General features: G+C 48.5%; 1 protein-coding gene across 1 annotated transcript in view; it reads right to left on the bottom strand.

Annotated features, from left to right (window-relative positions):
* Positions 1-20,922, bottom strand: part of def6a (DEF6 guanine nucleotide exchange factor a) — a 207,887-nt gene that overhangs the window by 13,415 nt on the left and 173,550 nt on the right. Inside the window, exons 5-10 of the mRNA XM_078197830.1 lie at positions 20,069-20,215; positions 19,821-19,929; positions 17,627-17,817; positions 11,510-11,617; positions 8,116-8,282; positions 101-299 (exon numbers count right to left, since the gene is read on the bottom strand). Of these exons, the coding sequence (XP_078053956.1) occupies positions 101-299; positions 8,116-8,282; positions 11,510-11,617; positions 17,627-17,817; positions 19,821-19,929; positions 20,069-20,215 (921 nt within the window). The remainder of the gene's footprint in view (positions 1-100; positions 300-8,115; positions 8,283-11,509; positions 11,618-17,626; positions 17,818-19,820; positions 19,930-20,068; positions 20,216-20,922) is intronic.

Raw genomic sequence — 20,922 nt, 5'->3', positions numbered from 1 at the left:
CCCCAGCAGATTAACTTCTTCCTGATCTTGTGTAAGGAAGTTGGCTGTTTTGAGTGCTGATACAGCTTGTTTGCTATGGTTGGTTAGTGCGGACACTTACCACCACATCCTGGTCTGCTCGCTGTCTGTTGACCCGGACTTCCTCCAGCTGTTTCTGGGCCTCTTCGAGGATCTTAGACTTGTTGTCCATCTCTTGCTTCAACTCCTGTTTTTCTCTCTGGGTTTTTCTAATGAGTTCCTCCTGCTCTTCTTTAAGCTGCATCAGCGCCTTCATTTTATCCTCCTCCTCAGACAGCAATCTAATAACAAAATGGATAGACTATGCATCATATCATAAAATCATCAATTCATAAAATCTCTACTGTACAGAAGGCCATTTGGCCCGTCACCTACAACAATCCCACCCAGGCCCGATCCCCGTAACCCTACATATTTACCCTGCAAATCCCCCTGACACTAAGGGACAATTCAGCATGGCCAATCAACCTAACCTGCACATCTTTGGATTGTGGGAGGAAACCGGAGCACCCGGAAGAAACCTACGCAGGCACAGTGACCCAAGCCAGAATCGAACCCGGGTCCCTGGTCCTGTGAGGCAGCAGTGCTAACCACTGTGCCGCCCAAAGAAAGCCAGCATGTGGACTCAAATAGCTGCCTTCACTTTGAGAATACATATTCTTGCTGCCTTGATATACACAAAACATCAGTCAAGAGTTTTCTTTGCCTTGTTTTTTTCCAGGATGTGGAGTTGCCGGCATTGGACTAGGGTAAACACAGTAGGTAGTCTCACAACACCAAGTTAAAGTCCAACAGGTTTATTTGGTAGCACGAGCTTTCGGAGCGCTGCTCCTTCATCAGGTGAGTGATGAAGGAGCGGCGCTCCGAAAGCTCGTGTTACCAAATAAACCTGTTGGACTTTAACCTGGTGTTGTGAGACTACTTCTTGTTTTTTTCCTGTTCTTTGGGTGCATCAGTTAGGAAACCACTCCAACAAAATTTTGCCGCCGTCACAACATGCTGAGACATTACACTGTTTCCACGCATGGTTTGAGCCTGGGTTGAAAATATGTTTTTTTTTAACAGCTCTTTTGCCCAGGTCTTACTGAGACAGAATCTGGATATTTATTCTCTGCTGTATTAGAGAAGTACTTGACTTCTTCTTCCTGGTGTTGAGTATCAAGAAAATGCTGCTAGTGGGAAGAGTGAGGAAATGCAAAAGATTAATATGCACAAGTTACACGACTTGGCATCAAGTAATGTTGTTTCAGCCGGGGAAACCGCAACATTCCAACTCCTCAAAGTATTCACATTTCCTGATTTGGACAGGGGAAACACTTGCTATGCTGACTGAGGCAACAGCATATCAAACAGTTGATTGGTAAGATGAATAAAGATGGGATCACGTTTGAGCCTTCATGAATCTGTTTGCACTGAACGGAATAGCGTTGAGATAAAAGGTAAAAATTATGAAGAATCAACTGATAAATGTACGAGAAATGATTAAATGCTGCCTCAGACTCCATCATTAATTCAGTAGGTTTCCTGCTAGTGTTAGAATGACCTAATGTCGGAACTGTAAAAATAAGAGACGTACTATATCACCAACAGAAAAAAAGCAAGTTGCGCCAGTCCGGGCAGCTGGGGAAATATGATTCTATTTTTTACATAGTTATTTTTCACAAAATACAGTGTATACAAACAAGTGGGTGTGGGCCTAACTGGATTGCTCTTTGAAACAGCTGATGCAAACTCGATGGACTCTTTCTTTGGCGCATTATTCTCTGACTCGAAGGCGTTATTAAACCTTTGCAGTGTAATTTTCCCCCCTGTGGTTATGGGTCAGGTACTCATTGTATCACGGGGTGTTCACAATTCCTTTAGCACTGAAATGATCACATTGAATACTAAAGATATTTTCAGAGAGGCAATCTGGATATTCTGGCGGGCTACTTCTTGACAATGGTTAATTGACTGGGCCGATATTGCTCAACTTCTCATTGTCTCAACAAGCTCAGCCACATTATTTACCGTAAGAAGTCTCACAACAACAGGTTAAAGTCCAACAGGTTTATTTGGTAGCACAAGCTTTCGGAGCGCGCTCTGAAAGCTCGTGCTACCAAATAAACCTGTTGGACTTTAACCTGGTGTTGTGAGACTTCTTACTGTGCCCACCCCAGTCCAACGCCGGCATCTCCACAACATTATTTACCTAACTCAGTGTGAATCCTCCAATTCTGTGTTTGAAGTAGCAGGCTAGCTTAGTTTGATTGAGCTTCTGTCTGTCACCAGGGTGGACAAACTACAGTTATTGCAAAACCTGTCTTTCAGTGAGTTTCAAGCTTCAAAGGAGATTTATGTCACTCTGCTGGCACAGGGTCTAAGACAGTCTTGAAAGCAAACTTGAGACATATACAAAACAAGGTCAACAATTAGCTCGCCTGCCTCAAGCCCACTTGATACCCAACCACAGAAATAGTTTTGGCGTGACCTGTCTCCGGATGTAGTTTGTGCAAATACGTTAAGAATGCAAAAGTTGGAGAAATATGTTCACCAGCGGGGACGCTGTTGAGGTACACAAAGAGCCCGCTGGCACTTACACTTAAATTTTACCAATAAATTCTCGGCCAAGTGGTTCACCTGATGACTTGTAGGTAAATGTACCACCAGGAGGTGTGATCTTGGGCCAAACAGACCTGAAAGGATTCAGACTCGGCCCCTGATCGGTGCTCAGTTAGCTGACCTCAGGTGGGCGTGGAGGATACTACAACGGGTCTCAGTGTCTTAGGAAAAGGAGAAGGCCATTCAGCCCCTTGGGCTTGCTCGGCCTTTCAATTATATTATGGCCAATCTTCACCTTGATTTGATTTACCCTTATCCCTGCGTGACAGAGGAGGAAATCAAATCGGCGATGGCTCCTGCCTCTGCTCAAGTGTCAATAAAGACATTTGTATGACCAACTGGAAAAGACAACAATGATATTCCGTTGTCTTATGTACCCAAGTTGGAAGGCATGGACTGGCAGTGCCCCATAGGTATCTGTGTTGCAGCCTCAACTATTGACTATTTACTAATGATTTTGATAACACAATAGACAGCCACCTATCCAAGTTTGCCAAGGACGTACAGATTAGTGGCAAAGTGAGCAATGTAAACATGGTGCAGAAAATAACAAAGACATTCATAGATTAAGCATATGGGCAAACTGTGACAAATAGATTTCAATGCCGGCATCGATAGAGCCAAGCTTTTTTTTTTAAATACTGCACAAATAGGAACAAAGGAGGTCCCAGGAGATTTAAGGATCTGTGTACATTGATCATTTAAATGGAGTAAACAAGTACAAATGAAAATCAAAGAGTCTAAAGGATTGTTAGCCTTTATAATGAGTGCTCAAATATAAAGGAAAGGAAGTCGTGCTATAGCCATACAATGGGTTAAACCACATCTGGAGCACTGTGCGTAGTCCGGGCACCGAACTTTAGAAAGAAAATATTAGCCTTGGAAAGAATGCAGTGCAGATTCATCAGAATGTTACTAAGGGTTAGATTATGAGGAGAGATTGCATACACTGGGGTTATATTCCTGAAATATAATGCTTAGGGGCTATTTAATTGTGGTTTTTTAAGTTATTGAAAGGAATTGATAGGGTAGAGTGAAACTTTATTTGCTGATGGAGAGCTCGGGACAAGGGGACAGAACTTTCAAATCACGGCCAGACTAGGAGATGAGTCGAGAAACATTTCTCCACATGAACAGTGGCAAAGCTGTAGATGCTAGATCTCAGCTAGCTCTATTAATAATTCTAAATTAGAGATCAATAAGGTTTTTTTCTGGACAAACGGATAAAGGGTATGGAGTTAGAATATGTGGATGGAGTTGAGATATAGACGCTGACAGAGTTAATAAAGAGAAAGTTCTTCCAATGCAAAAGGATCGATAGGGCACAGATTGAAGGTGATTGATAAAAGAATCAGAGTAACGCAAGGAAAAGCTTTAATATGCAACAAGTAGTTTGGATTTGGAATTTAATGCCTGATAGGTGGATACTGATTTAATTGTAACATTCACAAGGCAATCGGATAGAGTAAAGAATTGTAGGGATGTGAGGAAAGAGTGAGAGGGGGACAAACTCTTCAAAAGAACCAGTACAGTATTGATGGACCAAATGGCCTTCTGTGCTGCACCAATCCACTGCTCTGTGATCTGGAATTGAAAACCATGAGTCAGTTCACTGGACATGCCAAAGGGAAATGCTCATCCAAAAGCATATCAAAGATGCAGCAAATTGCCATTGATTCTAGAAAATGGGGATATGGGAGACTGAATCCAAATCAAATAACAGCTTAAATATTAATGCTTTGAAGTAAATATGAAAAACACTGCATATTGACAATGCATCCAAGTATCCAGATATAGTAGCTTTCAAACCAACCAATGCTGAAGCAATTGATAGCAATTTAAATTCAGAATGAATTTTAGAATCATAGAATCCCTACAGTGCAGAAGGAAGCCATTCAACCCATCAAGTCTGCCCCAATTCTTATCCAGGCCTATCCCCGAAACCCCACATATTTTACCTCACTGATCCTCCCGAGTCTATATATATCTTGAGACACTACCATGGCCAATCCACCGAACCCACACATCTTTGGACTGAGAGAGGAAACCAGAGCACCCGAAGGATCTCCGAACTCCATGGCCTGGGCCTCAGCACCTCCGTCTGCGACCGAATCCTGAACTTCCTAACTCACAGACCACAATTGGTAAGGAGAGGCAACAACACCTCCTCCACGATCATCCTCAACACCGGTGCCCCACAAGGCTGTGTTCTCAGTCCCCTGCTATACTCCTTACACACCTATGACTGTGTGGCCAAATTCCCCTCCAACTCAATTTTCAAGTTTGCTGACGACACCACCGTAGTGGGTCGGATCTCAAACAATGACAAGACAGATACAGGAATGAGATAGAGAATCTGGTGAACTGGTGCGGCAACAATAATCTCTCCCTCAATGTCAACAAAATGAAGGGGATTGTCATCGACTTCAAGAAGCATAAAGGAGAACATGCCCCTGTCTATATCAACGGGTACAAAGTAGAAAGGGTCGAGAGCTTCAGGTTTTTAGGTGTCCAGATCACCAACAACCTGTCCTGGCCCCCCCATGCTGACACTATAGTTAAGAAAGCCCACCAATGCCTCTACTTTCTCAGAAGACTAAGGAAATTTGGCATGTCAGCTACAACTCTCACCAACTTTTACAGATGCACCAGAGAAAGCATACTTTCTGGTTGTATCACAGCTTGGTATGGCTCCTGCTCTGCCCAAGACCGCAAGGAACTACAAAAGGTTGTGAATGTAGCTCAATCCATCACGCAAACCAGCCTCCCATCCATTAACTCTGTCTACACTTCCCGCTGTCTCGGCAAAGCAGCCAGCATAACTAAGGACCACACCCACCCCGGACATTCTCTCTTCCACCTTCTTCCATCGGGAAAAAGATGCAAAAGTCTGAGGTCACGTCCCAGCCGACTCAAGAACAGCTTCTTCCCTGCTGCTGTCAGACTTTTGAATGGACCTACCTTGCATTAAGTTGATCGTTCTCTACACCCTAGCAATGACTGTAACACTATATTTTGCACCCTCTCGTTTCCTTTTCTATGAACGGTATGCTTTGTATAGCGTGCAAGAAACAATACTTTCCACTGTATGTTAATACATGTGACAATAATAAATCAAATCAAATCAAATTGAATGAGAACATGCAAACTCCACACTTCCGTCAGATCGCAGTCCAAATTTCATGGTTGTCAGTCAGTCATACAGCTGTAGAGGGTAGTGTCACGTTAAGCAACCTTTCATTACTTCATACCATCCTCAGATAAATGAACTGTTGTAAAGTTTCAATGGGACCCAGAGACAATGCTATGGACAGTGTGGGTCAAAGGGATATAAGCATGTCCCTTTGACCCACACTGGCCTCTGCAGCCCATACCTAGCAGGTAATCATCAAGAACCCTAGTGATTCTGGCCGTACCTCCTGGCAAGTCTTGACTCCAATCTGCTGAGCGTAAGTTTTTTTTTATTCATTCGTGGGACACGGAGGTCGCTGGCTGGCCAGCATTTATTAGCAACTAGAGATGGATAATAAATGCTGGCCATCCAGCGACGCCCATGTCCCACGAATGAATTTTTAAAAAACTTACACTCAGCAGATTGGAATCAAGACTTGCCAAGAGGTACTGCCAGAATCACTAGGGTAAAATGCAACGAGACATTTAAAAGTCCATTGAGTGTGGCAGGACTGGAAAATCCCACCATTGGGAGGAGCTGTAAAATTCTGCCCTTGGTTTACTGAAGGAAGAAGAGGTTGGGGGAAGCCTGCTGTCGGAACACAGCTAGTTGCTGAACAGAAACAACAGACTGTAGGATTGTCCACTTATTTCCCAACAGTCACCTTCTCATAGATCATAGAATCCCTACAGTGCAGGAAGTGGCCATTCGACCCATTGCGCCTGAACCAACAACAGTCCCACCCACACCCTATCCCTATAACCCCACATATTTGTGCTGCTAATTTACCATGGCACTAAGGGGCAATTTAGCATGGTCAATCCACCAAACCTGCACATCTTTGGACTGTGGGAGGAAACCGGAGCACCCGGAGGAAACCCATGCAGACACGGGCAAAATGTACAAACTCCACACAGGCAGTCACCCGAGGCTGGAATTGAACCCTGGCGCTGTGAGGCAGCAGTGCCAACCACTGTGCCACCGTGCCGTCCTTTTTTCTCTCTCCCACAGATTTGCCTCCAATAACTGTGTGATGGCACATAATCCAAAACTGAGTTGACCCAGTGTTAATGCTGTAGGTTAAACTGGAACTTCATTCCTGTGGGTGGGTATTTTACCCTCTGTCCTTGACACTGCCATCAAATTTAAACATGCTTCTGCCAGGATCACCCAATGCCAGGTTCATCTTCTCTGCCCGTACAAGCGAGCAATGTGTTTTCACAAGTCAACAATCCGGCCTTCTCGCGGCAATGGGCAAGGTTATTGGTCAGATCCAGGAATTTCCCGCTGTTGTCATCTCTACGTCACATGTTGAAACAGAACAGACTGATCAACAATGCAAACTGGCCAAGGCAGAGATACTGCTTTCCCGCCAAACCTCTCCTTCCGCACACCAACGTGAATTAAACTGGGACCTCAACAGGTGAATGTGGCCCCAAAGTCCTATTAATGTGCTGCCTCACCCATGGTACCTTTTAAAAATTAATTTGGGGGATGTGGGCCTTGCTGGCTGGGCCCGCATTTATTGCCCATCCCTAACTGCCCTTGAATGAGTGGCTTGTTAAGCCATTTCAGAGGGTATTTTAAGAGTCAACCACATAACTAAGAATCTGGAGTCACAGGTAGGCCAGACCAGGTAAGGACGGCAGATTTCCTTCCCTAAATGACATTAGTGAATTAGGGTTTTGACAACAATTGACAATGGTTTCATAGTTATCATTAGACTTCTAATTCCAGATTTTTATTGAATCCAAATTGCCATCTGCAGTGGTAGACACCACAACGGATCGTGAATGTAGCCCAATCCATCACGCAAACCAGCCTCCCATCCATTGACTCTGTCTACACTTCCCGCTGCCTCGGCAAAGCAGCCAGCATAATTAAGGACCCCACGCACCCCGGACATTCTCTCTTCCACCTTCTTCCGTTGGGAAAAAGATACAAAAATCTGAGGTCACGTACCAACCGACTCAAGAACAGCTTCTTCCCTGCTGCTGTCAGACTTTTGAATGGACCTACCTTGCACTAAGTTGATCTTTCTCTACACCCTAGCTATGACTGTAACACTACATTCTGCACTCTCTCCTTTACTTCTCTATGAACGGTATGCTCTGTCTGTATAGCGTGCAAGAAACAATACTTTTCACTGTATGCTAACACATGTGACAATAATAAATCAAATCAAATTCAAAAGGAATGGAGCCTGGGTCACCAGAGCATGACCCTGAGGCTCTGGATTATTAGCCCAATAACAATGTCACTACGCCACCACATAGTACATAATCGCCCTTCTAGAGGTACATTTACTGTTATATTTCTCGTACCTGGTCTGTGCGTATCTCTTTGCTTCCTCTTCCTGACGCGCAGTAACCTCGGCATGAAGGGCTTCCTCGAGGAGTTTCTGCATGTCCTCGAGCTCACGAATCCGCTTCTTCTGACGGTCAGCCTCTGCCTCCTTCAGCACCATCTCTGCTTGCATACTGGCCCGAGCCTGAAGAGGAACCACAGTTCACAAATTAAAATGTAAGCCATGCCTGCCTGTGGCCTGTAGCCTTAACAACGGTTTGACTCATCTAGTCAAAGTATTGGCACTTTTGATCATTGGGTTAGATAGTGATCTGGTCTGAAGACTTGTCTGACTGATGGGATGAGAATTTTCTCTGCCTGCGAACTGCAAGAGGTCCTTTCCGAACCATCCCAATCCAGGCACGTTGGCGCAGTGGTTAGCACTGCTGCCTCACAGCGCCAGGGACCCGGGGCGGCACAGTGGCACAGTGGTTAGCACTGCTGCCTCACAGCGCCAGGGACCCGGGGCGGCACGGTGGCACAGTGGTTAGCACTGCTGCCTCACAGCGCCAGGGACCCGGGGCGGCACGGTAGCACAGTGGTTAGCACTGCTGCCTCACAGCGCCAGGGACCCGGGGCGGCACGGTGACACAGTGGTTAGCACTGCTGCCTCACAGCGCCAGGGACCCGGGGCGGCACGGTGGCACAGTGGCAAGCACTGCTGCCTCACAGCGCCAGCGACCCGGGGCGACACGGTGGCACAGTGGTTAGCACTGCTGCCTCACAGTGCCAGGGACCCGGGGCGGCACGGTGACACAGTGGTTAGCACTGCTGCCTCACAGTGCCAGGGACCCGGGGCAGCACGGTGACACAGTGGTTAGCACTGCTGCCTCACAGCGCCAGCGACCCGGGGCGGCACGGTGACACAGTGGGTTAGCACTGCTGCCTCACAGCACCAGGGACCCGGGGCGGCACGGTAGCACAGTGGCAAGCACTGCTGCCTCACAGCGCCAGGGACCCGGGGCGACACGGTGGCACAGTGGTTAGCACTGCTGCCTCACAGTGCCAGGGACCCGGGGCGGCACGGTGGCACAGTGGTTAGCACTGCTGCCTCACAGTGCCAGGGACCCGGGGCGGCACGGTGGCACAGTGGTTAGCACTGCTGCCTCACAGTGCCAGGGACCCGGGGCGGCACGGTGGCACAGTGGTTAACACTGCTGCCTCACAGTGCCAGGGACCCGGGTTCGATTCTGGCCTCGGGTAACTGTCTGTGTGGAGTTTGCACATTCTCCCCGTGTCTGCGTGGGTTTCCTCCGGGTGCTCCGGTTCCCTCCCACACTCCAAAGATGCGCGGGTTAGGTTGATTGGCCATGCTAAATTGCCCCTTAGTGTCAGGGGGGATTAGGAGGGTGGATACATGGAGTTACGGGGATAGGGCCTGGGTGGGACTGCTGTCACTGCAGGCTCGATGGATCTCCTCCTGCACTGTAAGGATTCTAAGATTTCAGTTCCTAATGGACACCTTATTTGCACAAATCCATCATAATTTCATTCAGAAGAAGCATAAAGTTGATGCAAGCAATGAAAGAACATTTCAACAGAGTATTTTTTGAGATTGGGGCTGAGTAACATTGTGGGGATTGGGAGGGGGAATTCCATTGTAAAAGAATGGGAAACCATCCTCTTTTCACCTGAAAACAAGTGAAATGACCAACTTCTCAAAAAATAAAAATAAAATTCCTCAAACATAGTGCGGAGTAAAGTGAGAGCCCAGCAAGAATATAAATGCATGTCAAGCAGAATAAAAAGCAGAACAGATCTGACTGACTGAAAATAACCATAGCCCTCATGTCGAGCAAATCACTGACAGGACAAACTTGCAGGTTGAGTCCGTAATTAAGAAAGCAAATGTAGTGTTGTCATTTATCTCAAGAGGCTTGGAATACAAAAGCAGGGATGTACTTCTGAGGCTTTATAAAGCACTGGTTAGGCCCCATTTGGAGTACTGTGAGCAATTTTGGGCCCCACACCTCAGGAAGGACATACTGGCACTGGAGCGGGTCCAGCGGAGATTCACACGGATGATCCCAGGAATGGTAGGCCTGACATACGATGAACGTCTGAGGATCGTGGGATTATATTCATTGGAGTTTAGGAGGTTGAGGGGAGATCTGATAGAAACTTACAAGATAATGAACGGCTTAGATAGGATAGACGTAGGGAAGTTGTTTCCATTAACAGGGGAGACTAGGACGCGGGGGCACAGCCTTAGAATAAAAGGGAGTCACTTTAGAACAGAGATGAGGAGAAATTTCTTCAGCCAGAGAGTGGTGGGTCTGTGGAATTCATTGCCACAGAGGGCTGTGGAGGCCGAGACGTTGAGCGTCTTCAAGACAGAAATTGATAAATTCTTGATTTCTCGAGGAATTAAGGGCTATGGGGAGAGAGCGGGTAAATGGAGTTGAAATCAACCATGATTGAATGGTGGAGTGGACTCGATGGGCCGAATGGCCTTACTTCCGCTCCTATGTCTTATGGTCTTATTGTTAGTGCTGAGTAATGGACTTTGTTACAGGTCGAGTATCCTTTATCCACCACTCAGGGCCCATTGCATTCCGGATTTCCAATCACTTCGGTTATTGGATACTGCATTACAAAACTTACATTACAATAGCCTTGGCTAGCTACAGCCCAGAGTAAATAAAATGGCTAAAGAAAGTAAGATGTATCATTGAATAATAAATACAGGGTACCTGAAATAAGTTCCTTCTGACAGGTGCCTCAGGTGACTAAATTACTGTGGGTGCTGGAATCTGAAACCAGATTTGACAAAGGGTCGTTTGGACTCGAAACGTCAGCTCTTTTCTCTCCTTACAGATGCTGCCGGACCTGCTGAGATTTTCCAGCATTTTCTCGTTTGGCCCCAGGTGACTGTCTGTGTGGAGTTTGCACGTTCTCCCCGTGCCTGCGTGGGTTTCCTCCGGATTCCTCCCACACTCCAAAGATGGGCGGGTTAGGTTGATTGGCCATGCTAAGTTGCCCCTTAGTGCCAGGTGGATTAACCAGGTAAATATAGGGGGTTACGGGGATAGGGTTTGGGCGGGATTGCTGTCGGGGGTGCAGGCTCAATGGGCCGAATGGTCGCCGATCTGCACTGTAGGGATTCTATGGTTCACCTCAAAAGTCACAAGGTTAAAAGCGCAGACAAACAACTGGACTTCCCACGCTGAAGGTTGACGAGGTTAGAACGCAGTCTTTGGATGTGTTTGGTTTTTGGATTTACGGATAAAGGAGTCTTGGCCTGTATTACGTTTTTAACTCCTCCCCCTGCTGCCCCCCCCACAACCCCCACGTTGATGGAGGAATCTTTCACCATCCAGAGTTTCCTCTGTTACCATTCACCGGCCTGATCCAGTCAATTTGGCTCCTGACCTGTTCAGCTTGTTGGAGCTGGATCTCCAAGGCCTTCTGCATCTCCTCATGTTGCTGCTTTCTTCGCTGTTCTTCCTCCTTGAGAAGCGTCTCCGCCTGGCGTTGGGCCTGAAGTGAAGCAGGAGAAAAATACCTCGTATTTTAGCACATCAGCTTCAATCATTTCAAACTAAATCTCGTGCCTCTTACTTTTTAAACACAACCCTATCACACGACACTGGCATTGATAACACTCAAACAGAGACACAAAATCAAGTTACAGAATACTGATTAGAATGCGAATCCCTACAGCCGGCCCATTCTAATCAGTATTCTGTAACTTGATTTTGTGTCTCTGTGCCCTGTTGGAGAGCACATTTCCACTCCATCTGACGAAGGAGCAGCGCTCCGAAAGCTAATGGTATTTGCTACCAAATAAACCTGTTGGACTTTAACCTGGTGTTGTTAAAACTCTTACTGTGTTCACCCCAGTCCAACGCCGGCATCTCCACATCATTAATAACACTGCCCAGGGCCTGTATCCTGATCAACATCTCACTTTCAGAGGCCTTACAGTTTCACATGTTATCAATCATATCCAACCCCAAAAGAGGGAAGGAAAGGCTATAGAAGAAGGATGAATGACATTCCACAGAAACATTAACTTATAAAGTAAAGTTTATTTATTAGTCACAAGTAGGCTGACATTCACACTGCAATGAAGTTACTGTGAAAATCCCCGTCGCCACACTCTAGCGCCTGTTCGGGTACACTGAGGGAGAATTTATCATGACCAATTCACCTAACCAGCACGTCTTTGGACTGTGGGGGGAAACCGGAGCACCCGGAGGAAACCCACGCAGACACAGGAAGAATGTGCAAATTCCACACAGACAGTGACCCAAACTGGGAATCAAACCCGGGTCCCAGGCGCTGTGAGGTCGCAGTGCTAACCACTGTGCCACCGTGCCACCCGGTGGGCCTTAAAGAGTCATTTCACTGCCTTTAGACAAAGGGCCTGATTTTACCATTTTCATTCTAAGTGCTGAATCTGGGCGTAATTCAGATCCGACTTGGAAATCTGCTTTCAGGCGCCCCCCATACGCACTCAGCCTGAAAGAAACATCTCCAGTCCCATTCGCGCTGTGGGCGGGGCTTAGCGTGCCCGAAGCGATTGGAGCTCTGAACTGCGCACGCGCAGTTAGAAAAAAATTTGAAAAAGCGCCCGTGTCAGATCGCTCCCGAGGTGCAGAAAGCGGAGAAAGCGGCGCGGGAGCGACAAGCGGGAGCGATGGTGCACACACACATCACTGTCCCCCTTATCCACCCCCTCACTACCCACACACATCACTGTCCCCCTTATCCACCCCCTCACTACCCACACACATCACTGTCCCCCTTATCCACCCCCCCACTACCCACACACATCACTGTCCCCCTTATCCACCCCCCACTACCCACACACATCACTGTCCCCCTTATCCACCCCCCCACTACCCACACACATCACTGTCCCCCTTATCCACCCCCCCACTACCCACACACATCACTGTCCCCCTTATCCACCCCCCCACTACCCACACACATCACTGTCCCCCTTATCCACACCCCCACTACCCACACACATCACTGCCCCCCTTATCCACCCCCCCACTACCCACACACATCACTGCCCCCCTTATCCACCCCCCCACTACCCACACACATCACTGCCCCCCTTATCCACCCCCCCACTACCCACACACATCACTGCCCCCCTTATCCACCCCCCCACTACCCACACACATCACTGCCCCCCTTATCCACCCCCCCACTACCCACACACATCACTGTCCCCCTTATCCATCCCCCCACTACCCACACACATCACTGTCCCCCTTATCCATCCCCCCACTACCCACACACATCACTGCCCCCCTTATCCACCCCCCCACTACCCACACACATCACTGCCCCCCTTATCCACCCCCCCACTACCCACACACATCACTGCCCCCCTTATCCACCCCCCCACTACCCACACACATCACTGCCCCCCTTATCCACCCCCCCACTACCCACACACATCACTGTCCCCCTTATCCACCCCCCCACTACCCACACACATCACTGTCCCCCTGATCCACCCCCCCACTACGCACACACATCACTGTCCTCCTTATCCATCCCCCCACTACCCACACACATCACTGTCCCCCTTATCCATCCCTCCACTACCCACACACATCACTGTCCCCCTTATCCACCCCCCACTACACACACACATCACTGTCCCCCTTATCCACCCCCCCACTACCCACACACATCACTGTCCCCCTTATCCACCCCCCACTACCCACACACATCACTGTCCCCCTTATCCACCCCCCCCCACTACCCACACACATCACTGTCCCCCTTATCCACCCCCCCACTACACACACACATCACTGTCCCCCTTATCCACCCCCCACTATCCACACACATCACTGTCCCCCTTATCCACCCCCCCACTACCCACACACATCACTGTCCCCCTTATCCACCCCCCCACTACCCACACACATCACTGTCCCCCTTATCCACACCCCCACTACCCACACACATCACTGTCCCCCTTATCCACCCCCCCACTACCCACACGCACCACTGTCCCCCTTATCCACCCACCCCCTCCTGCTGCCCAGACCGATCACCACCCCTGCCGATCGCCCGCAGTGGCAGCAGACCCCCTTGCCCTGCCCCGCGCCCCCACCAGATATCCATCTGCCCCCCCCACCAGATATCCATCTGCCCCCCCCACCAGATATCCATCTGCCCCCCCCACCAGATATCCATCTGCCCCCCCCACCAGATATCCATCTGCCCCCCCCACCAGATATCCGTCTGCCCCCCCCACCAGATATCCGTCTGCCCCCCCCACCAGATATCCATCTGTCCCCCCCACCAGATATCCATCTGCCCCCCCACCAGATATCCATCTGCCCCCCCCACCAGATATCCATCTGCCCCCCCCTCCCCCCACCAGTCTCGTTCGAGCAAGGTTGTAAAACCCCACCCACTACGTCTGTTCAAGATGACTTTGAAACAGGACACTGTGATTAAAGCACTTGATGGAACATGTACAATTGGGCGAAGAGCTTTATTTAGCTAATGGTATTAAATTGGTTTAACTGAAGGTAAGATTAATCCCCTCTCGCCACGGTGTCACAGTGGTTGGCACTGCTGCCTCACAGCGCCAGGGACCCAGGTTTGATTCCCAGCTTGGGTCACTGTCTGTGTGGAGTCTGCACGTTCTCCCCGTGTCTGCGTGGGTTTCCTCCATGTGCTCCGCTTTCCTCCCATAGTCCAAAAATGTGCAAATTAGATGGATTGACCATGATAAATTGCCTTTTAATGACCAAAGACATGTAGTTTAGGGGGATTAGCGGGTATAGGCCAGGGGTGGGCCTCTATAAAATGCTCTGTCTGAGAGTCGGTGCAGACTTGATGGGCCAAATGGCCTCCTTCTGCGCTCTAGGGATTCCGTGGATTCTGTGATTACCCTTAACAAAAGATCTAGTCAGTAAAGGTCGTTTCTTCCCCCATTGTCAATCTTCTCTCGAGTCTAACTCTTCAATTTGTGGGGATGAAAAATCAGTGAATACCAGATATCTCCAGTAACTCACTCAAATACGTTCATGTGTGAGGCCTGATTGTGTTGGCAGGCTATATATTGTGGGGGGGGGGGGGGGACTCATTTGATGAGGCTTATTAACAGATTGCCTTTCCTCTAATCCAGGAATCCAGAAGAAAACAACTGGGTTGGTGGGTCGTGCTGTGGCCCAGAATCCTCATGAGATGTTGAGAATTTTGTACTCCAGAATTCTTGCAATCCATCCCTCAGGGTGCAGTCTATGGGAAGGATGCCGAACAGACCATCGATGGAAGGTTTAACTTGGTGAAATTAGAGCGTGATGTTTAAAAACTACAAGACCAAATCAACAGTGGACAGATAGAGGAAGTCATTTCACAGACTCAAAATGAACTTCCTCTGGCATATAACGTGGAAATTCTGGGAACCAGTAACAGTAGAAGCCCCTCACAATCAATGTAATGGCCACTTTAAACTTTATATAAATTACATTGCTTAATTTGGCAAACCATAGTGTCTGTTCTGTCATTCCAGCCTGTGTGGATGTTATTAAAAGGAATCCAGTGGATATTTGTAGCACTTGTCCAACAATTACCTCATTCAGCATAGATGTGGTGAGAAAATTAGTACTTCCCTGGTCTGCATGCACTACTTACTGGATAACCTCACTGCCACTTTGAGAAACTCTTGAAAAGCTACTTGGACACCTCAAAGTTGGTATTTATCCTGAAAGTCACAGGGGAGGCGATGGTCTAGTGGTATTATCGCTAGCCTATTAATCGAGGAAACTCAGCTAATGTTCTGGGGGCCTGGGTTCGAATCCAGCCACTACATTTGATGGAATTAAGAATCTACTGAGCATCTTGACAAATGCATGAATAGCATGGGAATAGAGGGATATGGTCCCCGGAAGGGTAGGGGGCTTTAGTTCAGTCGGGCAGCATGGTCAGTGCAGGCTTGGAGGGCCGAAGGGCCTGTTCCTGTGCTGTAATTTTCTTTGTTCTTTGGTGGAATTTGAATTCAATAAAAAAACCTGGAATTAAGAATCTACTGATGAAACCATTGTCGGAAAAACACATCTGGTTCACCAATGTCCTTTAGGGAAGGAAATCTGCCGTCCTTACCTGGTCTGGCCTACATGTGACTCCAGAGCCACAGCAATGTGGTTGACTCTCACCTGCCCCTGAAGGGCAACTAGGGATGGGCAATAAATGCTGGCCAGCCAGCAACGCCCATGTCCCACGAATGAATACAACTAAAACAAAACAGCCTCAATTTGGCTGAATTGAAAGGTCACAGTAACATTTACAATCTGGTCTTGAGCTGATCAACTGTATCGCCATCACAAAGTCCATCGAGTTGTTATAATGTAGACATCTCTGTTCTTTAAAGTGGGATTCTTCTTAATTCGGGCATTAAAGGAAATGGTATCTCGATTTTGTTGTCCATATTGTATCTGTATTGGAGCTAGCCAACAGCCAGAACGTCACCCATGTGAATGTCATTGAGTACTGAAAGGGCAGAAACATCTCCCAACTAAATATGGGGAAGACTGAGGCTGTTGTTTTCGATTCCCACCACAAAACTCCATTCCCCACCTACTGACTCCAGCCCTGTCCCTGGGAACGCTCTGAGACTGGGCCAGACATTTCGCAACCTGGGTGCCATATGTGGCATGGTGTTGAATGTCTGACCACATCACCGAGACCTCCTATTTCCTCCTCCATATCAAAGAACAAAGAAAATTACAGCATAGGAACAGGCCCTTCGGCCCTCCAAACCTGCACTGACCATGCTGCCCGACTGAACTAAAGCCCCCTACCCTTCCGGGGACCATATCCCTCTATTCCCATCCTATACATGTATTTGTCAAGATGCTCCTTAAAAGTCACTATTGTATCCGCTTCCACTACCTCCCTCGGCAGCGAGTTCCAGGCACCCACCACTCTGTGTAAAAAACTTGCCTCGTATAATCTCCTTTAAACCTTGCCCCTCGCACCTTAAACCTGTGCCCCCTAGTAATTGACTCTTCCACCCTGGGAAAAAGCTTCTGACTCTCCACTCTGTCCATGCCCCTCACAATCTTGTCGACTTCTATCAGGTCGTCCCTCAACCTCCATCGCTGCAGTGAGAACAAACCAAGTTTCTCCAACCTCCCCTCACAGCTAACGCTGCGCGTCTCTCCGTCCCCTCCACCTTAGCTGCCAAAACCCTCATCCTTGCTTTTGTTTCCTTTTGGCTTGACTATTCCAATCCTCTCCTGGCCGATCTCCCATCTTTCAGCTCCTGTAAACTGGAGAATATCCAGAGCCCTGTTTGATTATCACTCCTGTATTTACTGACCGACTTAGACGCCCGGTTAAATAATGTCTTTAAAATTCTCTTCCTTGCTTTCAAATCCCCTCGCGGCCTCGCACCTTCCCTATCTCTGTAACCTCTACCTGCCCTGCAAGCTTTGGAGGAATCTACTCTTTGCTGTTGGTTCAAAGACACCTTTTCCTTTACGCTCTGCTAACGATTGTTACCTCTTTAAGTAATTCCAGCTCCTGTAGTTTCCTTTCCTTCTCTTCCTGGAGCTGTTTCAGTCTCTGAAGCTCTTCCTCCTTTGCTGCTTTCTGTTTCTCCCGTAGGGCGCGTTGGTCGTGCCTTTTCTGTTTTAAATCCTTGTGCAAAGACTTCTTCCCTTCTGCCTGTAACCGAATTGCTGTCTGTATGGCTGAAGAAACAAAGATCAAAGGGAAATGAAACGCGAAATGTAGCCAGGCTCCTTAAAATCCCAGAAAAGAAATGAGAGGAACTCCGGACATGTTTGTTCTAAGTGTTCCCGCCAGTGGGAAAGCCGGAGTGTTGCCCGTTGGTGCTGGCAGCACCTGTCAGGTGGTTTTCAGCCACCTTTACAATGCAAATACATTCAAAATGGAGAACACGCTGGCAGGCCAGGCTTCACAGAAATCAGGGCGATATTTCAGAGATATGCCCTCCCTCCGTGCCACTATGGGCATGATGACATCCCGCTGGGAAGGGGAGCACTCCAACCCCTCAGCACAGAGGGATATCCACCCCCACCACCAAAAGAACAAGTCACCCCGGCCACAACACACGGGCGCAATGGTGACCTGATTCCCACCCCCCACCCCCCCGCCAATCAGAGGCCTCACCCACCCCCACAAGAGAGACACTCCAATATGGGGTCCCCTCAAGCACCGCCCTGCCCCAGGCCCCTCCTCAGGGTGTTGCTTCCAGGGCGGCAGAGCCAGGGCGGCAGAGCCAGGGCGGCAGAGCCAGGGCGGCACTGCCAGGGCGGCAGAGCCAGGGCGGCAGAGCCAGGGCGGCACCGGCAGGGCGGCAGAGCCAGGGCGGCAGAGCCAGGGCGGCAGAGCCAGGGCGGCACCGGCAGGGCGGCAGAGCCAGGGCGGCACTGCCAGGGCGGCACCGGCAGGGCGGCACCGGCAGGGCGGCACCGGCAGGGCGGCACCGGCAGGGTGGAACCAGCAGGGTGGAACCAGCAGGGTGGAACCAGCAGGGTGGCACCAGCAGGGTGGCACCAGCAGGGTGGCACCAGCAGGGTGGCACCAGCAGGGTGGCACCACCTGAGATCACCAGGCCAAAAATGATCTCCACTTTACCCAGGACAAGAAAGATCAGTCCAGCAACGAGACCCCATCCTTGGGGAGAGTTCCAAGGTCAACGTCTTCCCCCCAGTCCAAGTCCACCCAATCAACAGATCTCTTGGGGGACCCTTCTGCAGCTTGGCAGTGGCAGAGGGGCACATGGGCACAAAATTTACCTACTTGGCCCCCCCTTGGAGTCCAAGATGCCAGGTTCACGCCTGTCAGCAAATCCCACCTGCTGGATGCCCCATTGGAGGGAGCTGGGTGCATCACATGAGGGTGTTGAGTTGAGCTTACAGCCTGATAATTCTGATCATTCATTATGTTCCCAGCCACTCCGGTTAGGAACCTGTTTATGAGGATGGCGCTGTGGACAGGGAGACTCGCAACGGGTTTGATGCCTGGTGAGAATACCGTTCTTTGCCTAACGTCCAATTAAGCAGGCCGTTGCAATTCCAAATGGGGACTCGTGGCCCCAGAGAATTGCTGCCTATGTCCTTGCCTCCTCCCTTATTGATCCTGAGGCGGTATCTCATTGTTGGTGTCCTGTCACATGGACACGGACAGCCTTCTGTCACTGACCATCCCTCATGAGTGAGTCTAGACATGGAGTGTGATGGACTATTCCGTCAACTATTCACGGGCGTCAGGAGAGGTGAAACTTAGAGCCAATCCCAATGCTTCTTTCACATGATGTTTCCACACACCTTCCTGCTAATAATCAATAGCCAAACAGAATGAGAACCGTGGCTAAGGCTGTCCTGCTCCCTGATCAAGGAGATTGAGTACAAAGCTTCTCCGGATGTAAGCAGGTTGTGTAAAGGCTGCTCCCACCTTTGCAACCACGAACTGGAATGTGTGCTTTGAGAAAGGGGAGGAGGCGCATTTGACAAAAAATATAGAGCTAAAATTGAGTGCAATTTTAGTTTTGTTTGGAACTAAATGCTATCAGATAACACTTGATGTATTGAATGGCAGAGAGATGCCAGCCAAGTTCTGGGCTACTGACGGACAACTTTGTACCAAAACTCCTTAACAAAATTATCTAAACGCAATCTTGTGGGTGCGCTTTGAGTAAATAACATTTATTGCAGGTTAACCCTATTACCTGTTGTCCACTCCTGCCGCTGCTTTGTGTCCGATGCACTCATTTCGTAAGTTCTTGATGGCGTCTTCACACAGAACATGCATCTCTTTCCATCTCGGTCCGACAGAATCTTAAAAATAAATGCACGAATAATGATGTCTATTTGAATTCCAAATCTGTGGCAGAATTTCCTGCCAATTAATGACAGGTGTTTCATCTGCAAATCCTGTGACCAATGAAACGCGTCGCAGTCAGTAAACCACATTCACCTCCACACAGCAGTTCCTGTCCAGGGCGATACAGCCTTTCTTTTCTTTTCGATCTTCACTCACGTAGTAGCTGAGGATGCTCGGTTTGAGGATGAACCAACGCTCAGTCCAGTTGCGCCTTAACTGACCCTTCTTCCATAAGTAACCCTGGCACAACACAGGAAGGTGAAAACAGATCAGAAATAATCCACCTTCCGTCTTAAAAATAGTTATTGTTGTTGCTATTCATTCGTGAGACATGGTGATGGTATAAATAAGAATACACGCAAGGTAAATCAAATATTCCTTTTGATTTGATTTTGTTTGACTTGATTTGCACATTCTCCTCGTGTCTGCGTGGGTTTCCTCCGGGTGCTCCGGTTTCCTCCCACAGTCCAAAGATGTGCGGGTTAGGTTGATTGGCCTTGCTAAAATTGCCCCTTAGTGTCCAGAGATGCATAGATTAGAGGGATTAGTGGGTAAATATGTAGGGATATGGGGGTAGGGCCTGGGTGGGATTGTGGTCGGTGCCGACTCGATGGGCCAAATGGCCTCTTTCTGCACTGTAGGGATTCTATTCTATGAAGATTTGATTTATTATTGTCGCGGGTATTGGTATATAGTGAAAAGTATCGTTTCTTGCACGCTATACAAAGCATACTGTTCATAGAGGAGAAAACAACAGAGTGTTGAATGTAGTGTTACAGACATAGCTAGGGTGTAGAGAAAGAGCAACTTAATGCAAGGTAAGTCCATTCAAAAGTCTGACAGCAGCAGGGAAGAAGCTGTTCTTGAGTCGGTTGGTACGTGACCTCAGACTTTTGTATCTTTTTCCCGACGGAAGAAGATGGAAGAGAGAATGTCCGGGGTGCGTG

The sequence above is a fragment of the Mustelus asterias genome, chromosome 25 (genome assembly GCF_964213995.1).
Source record: "Mustelus asterias chromosome 25, sMusAst1.hap1.1, whole genome shotgun sequence".
Classification (NCBI taxonomy): domain Eukaryota; kingdom Metazoa; phylum Chordata; class Chondrichthyes; order Carcharhiniformes; family Triakidae; genus Mustelus; species Mustelus asterias.
This window is presented reverse-complemented; position numbering and strand designations above follow the sequence as displayed.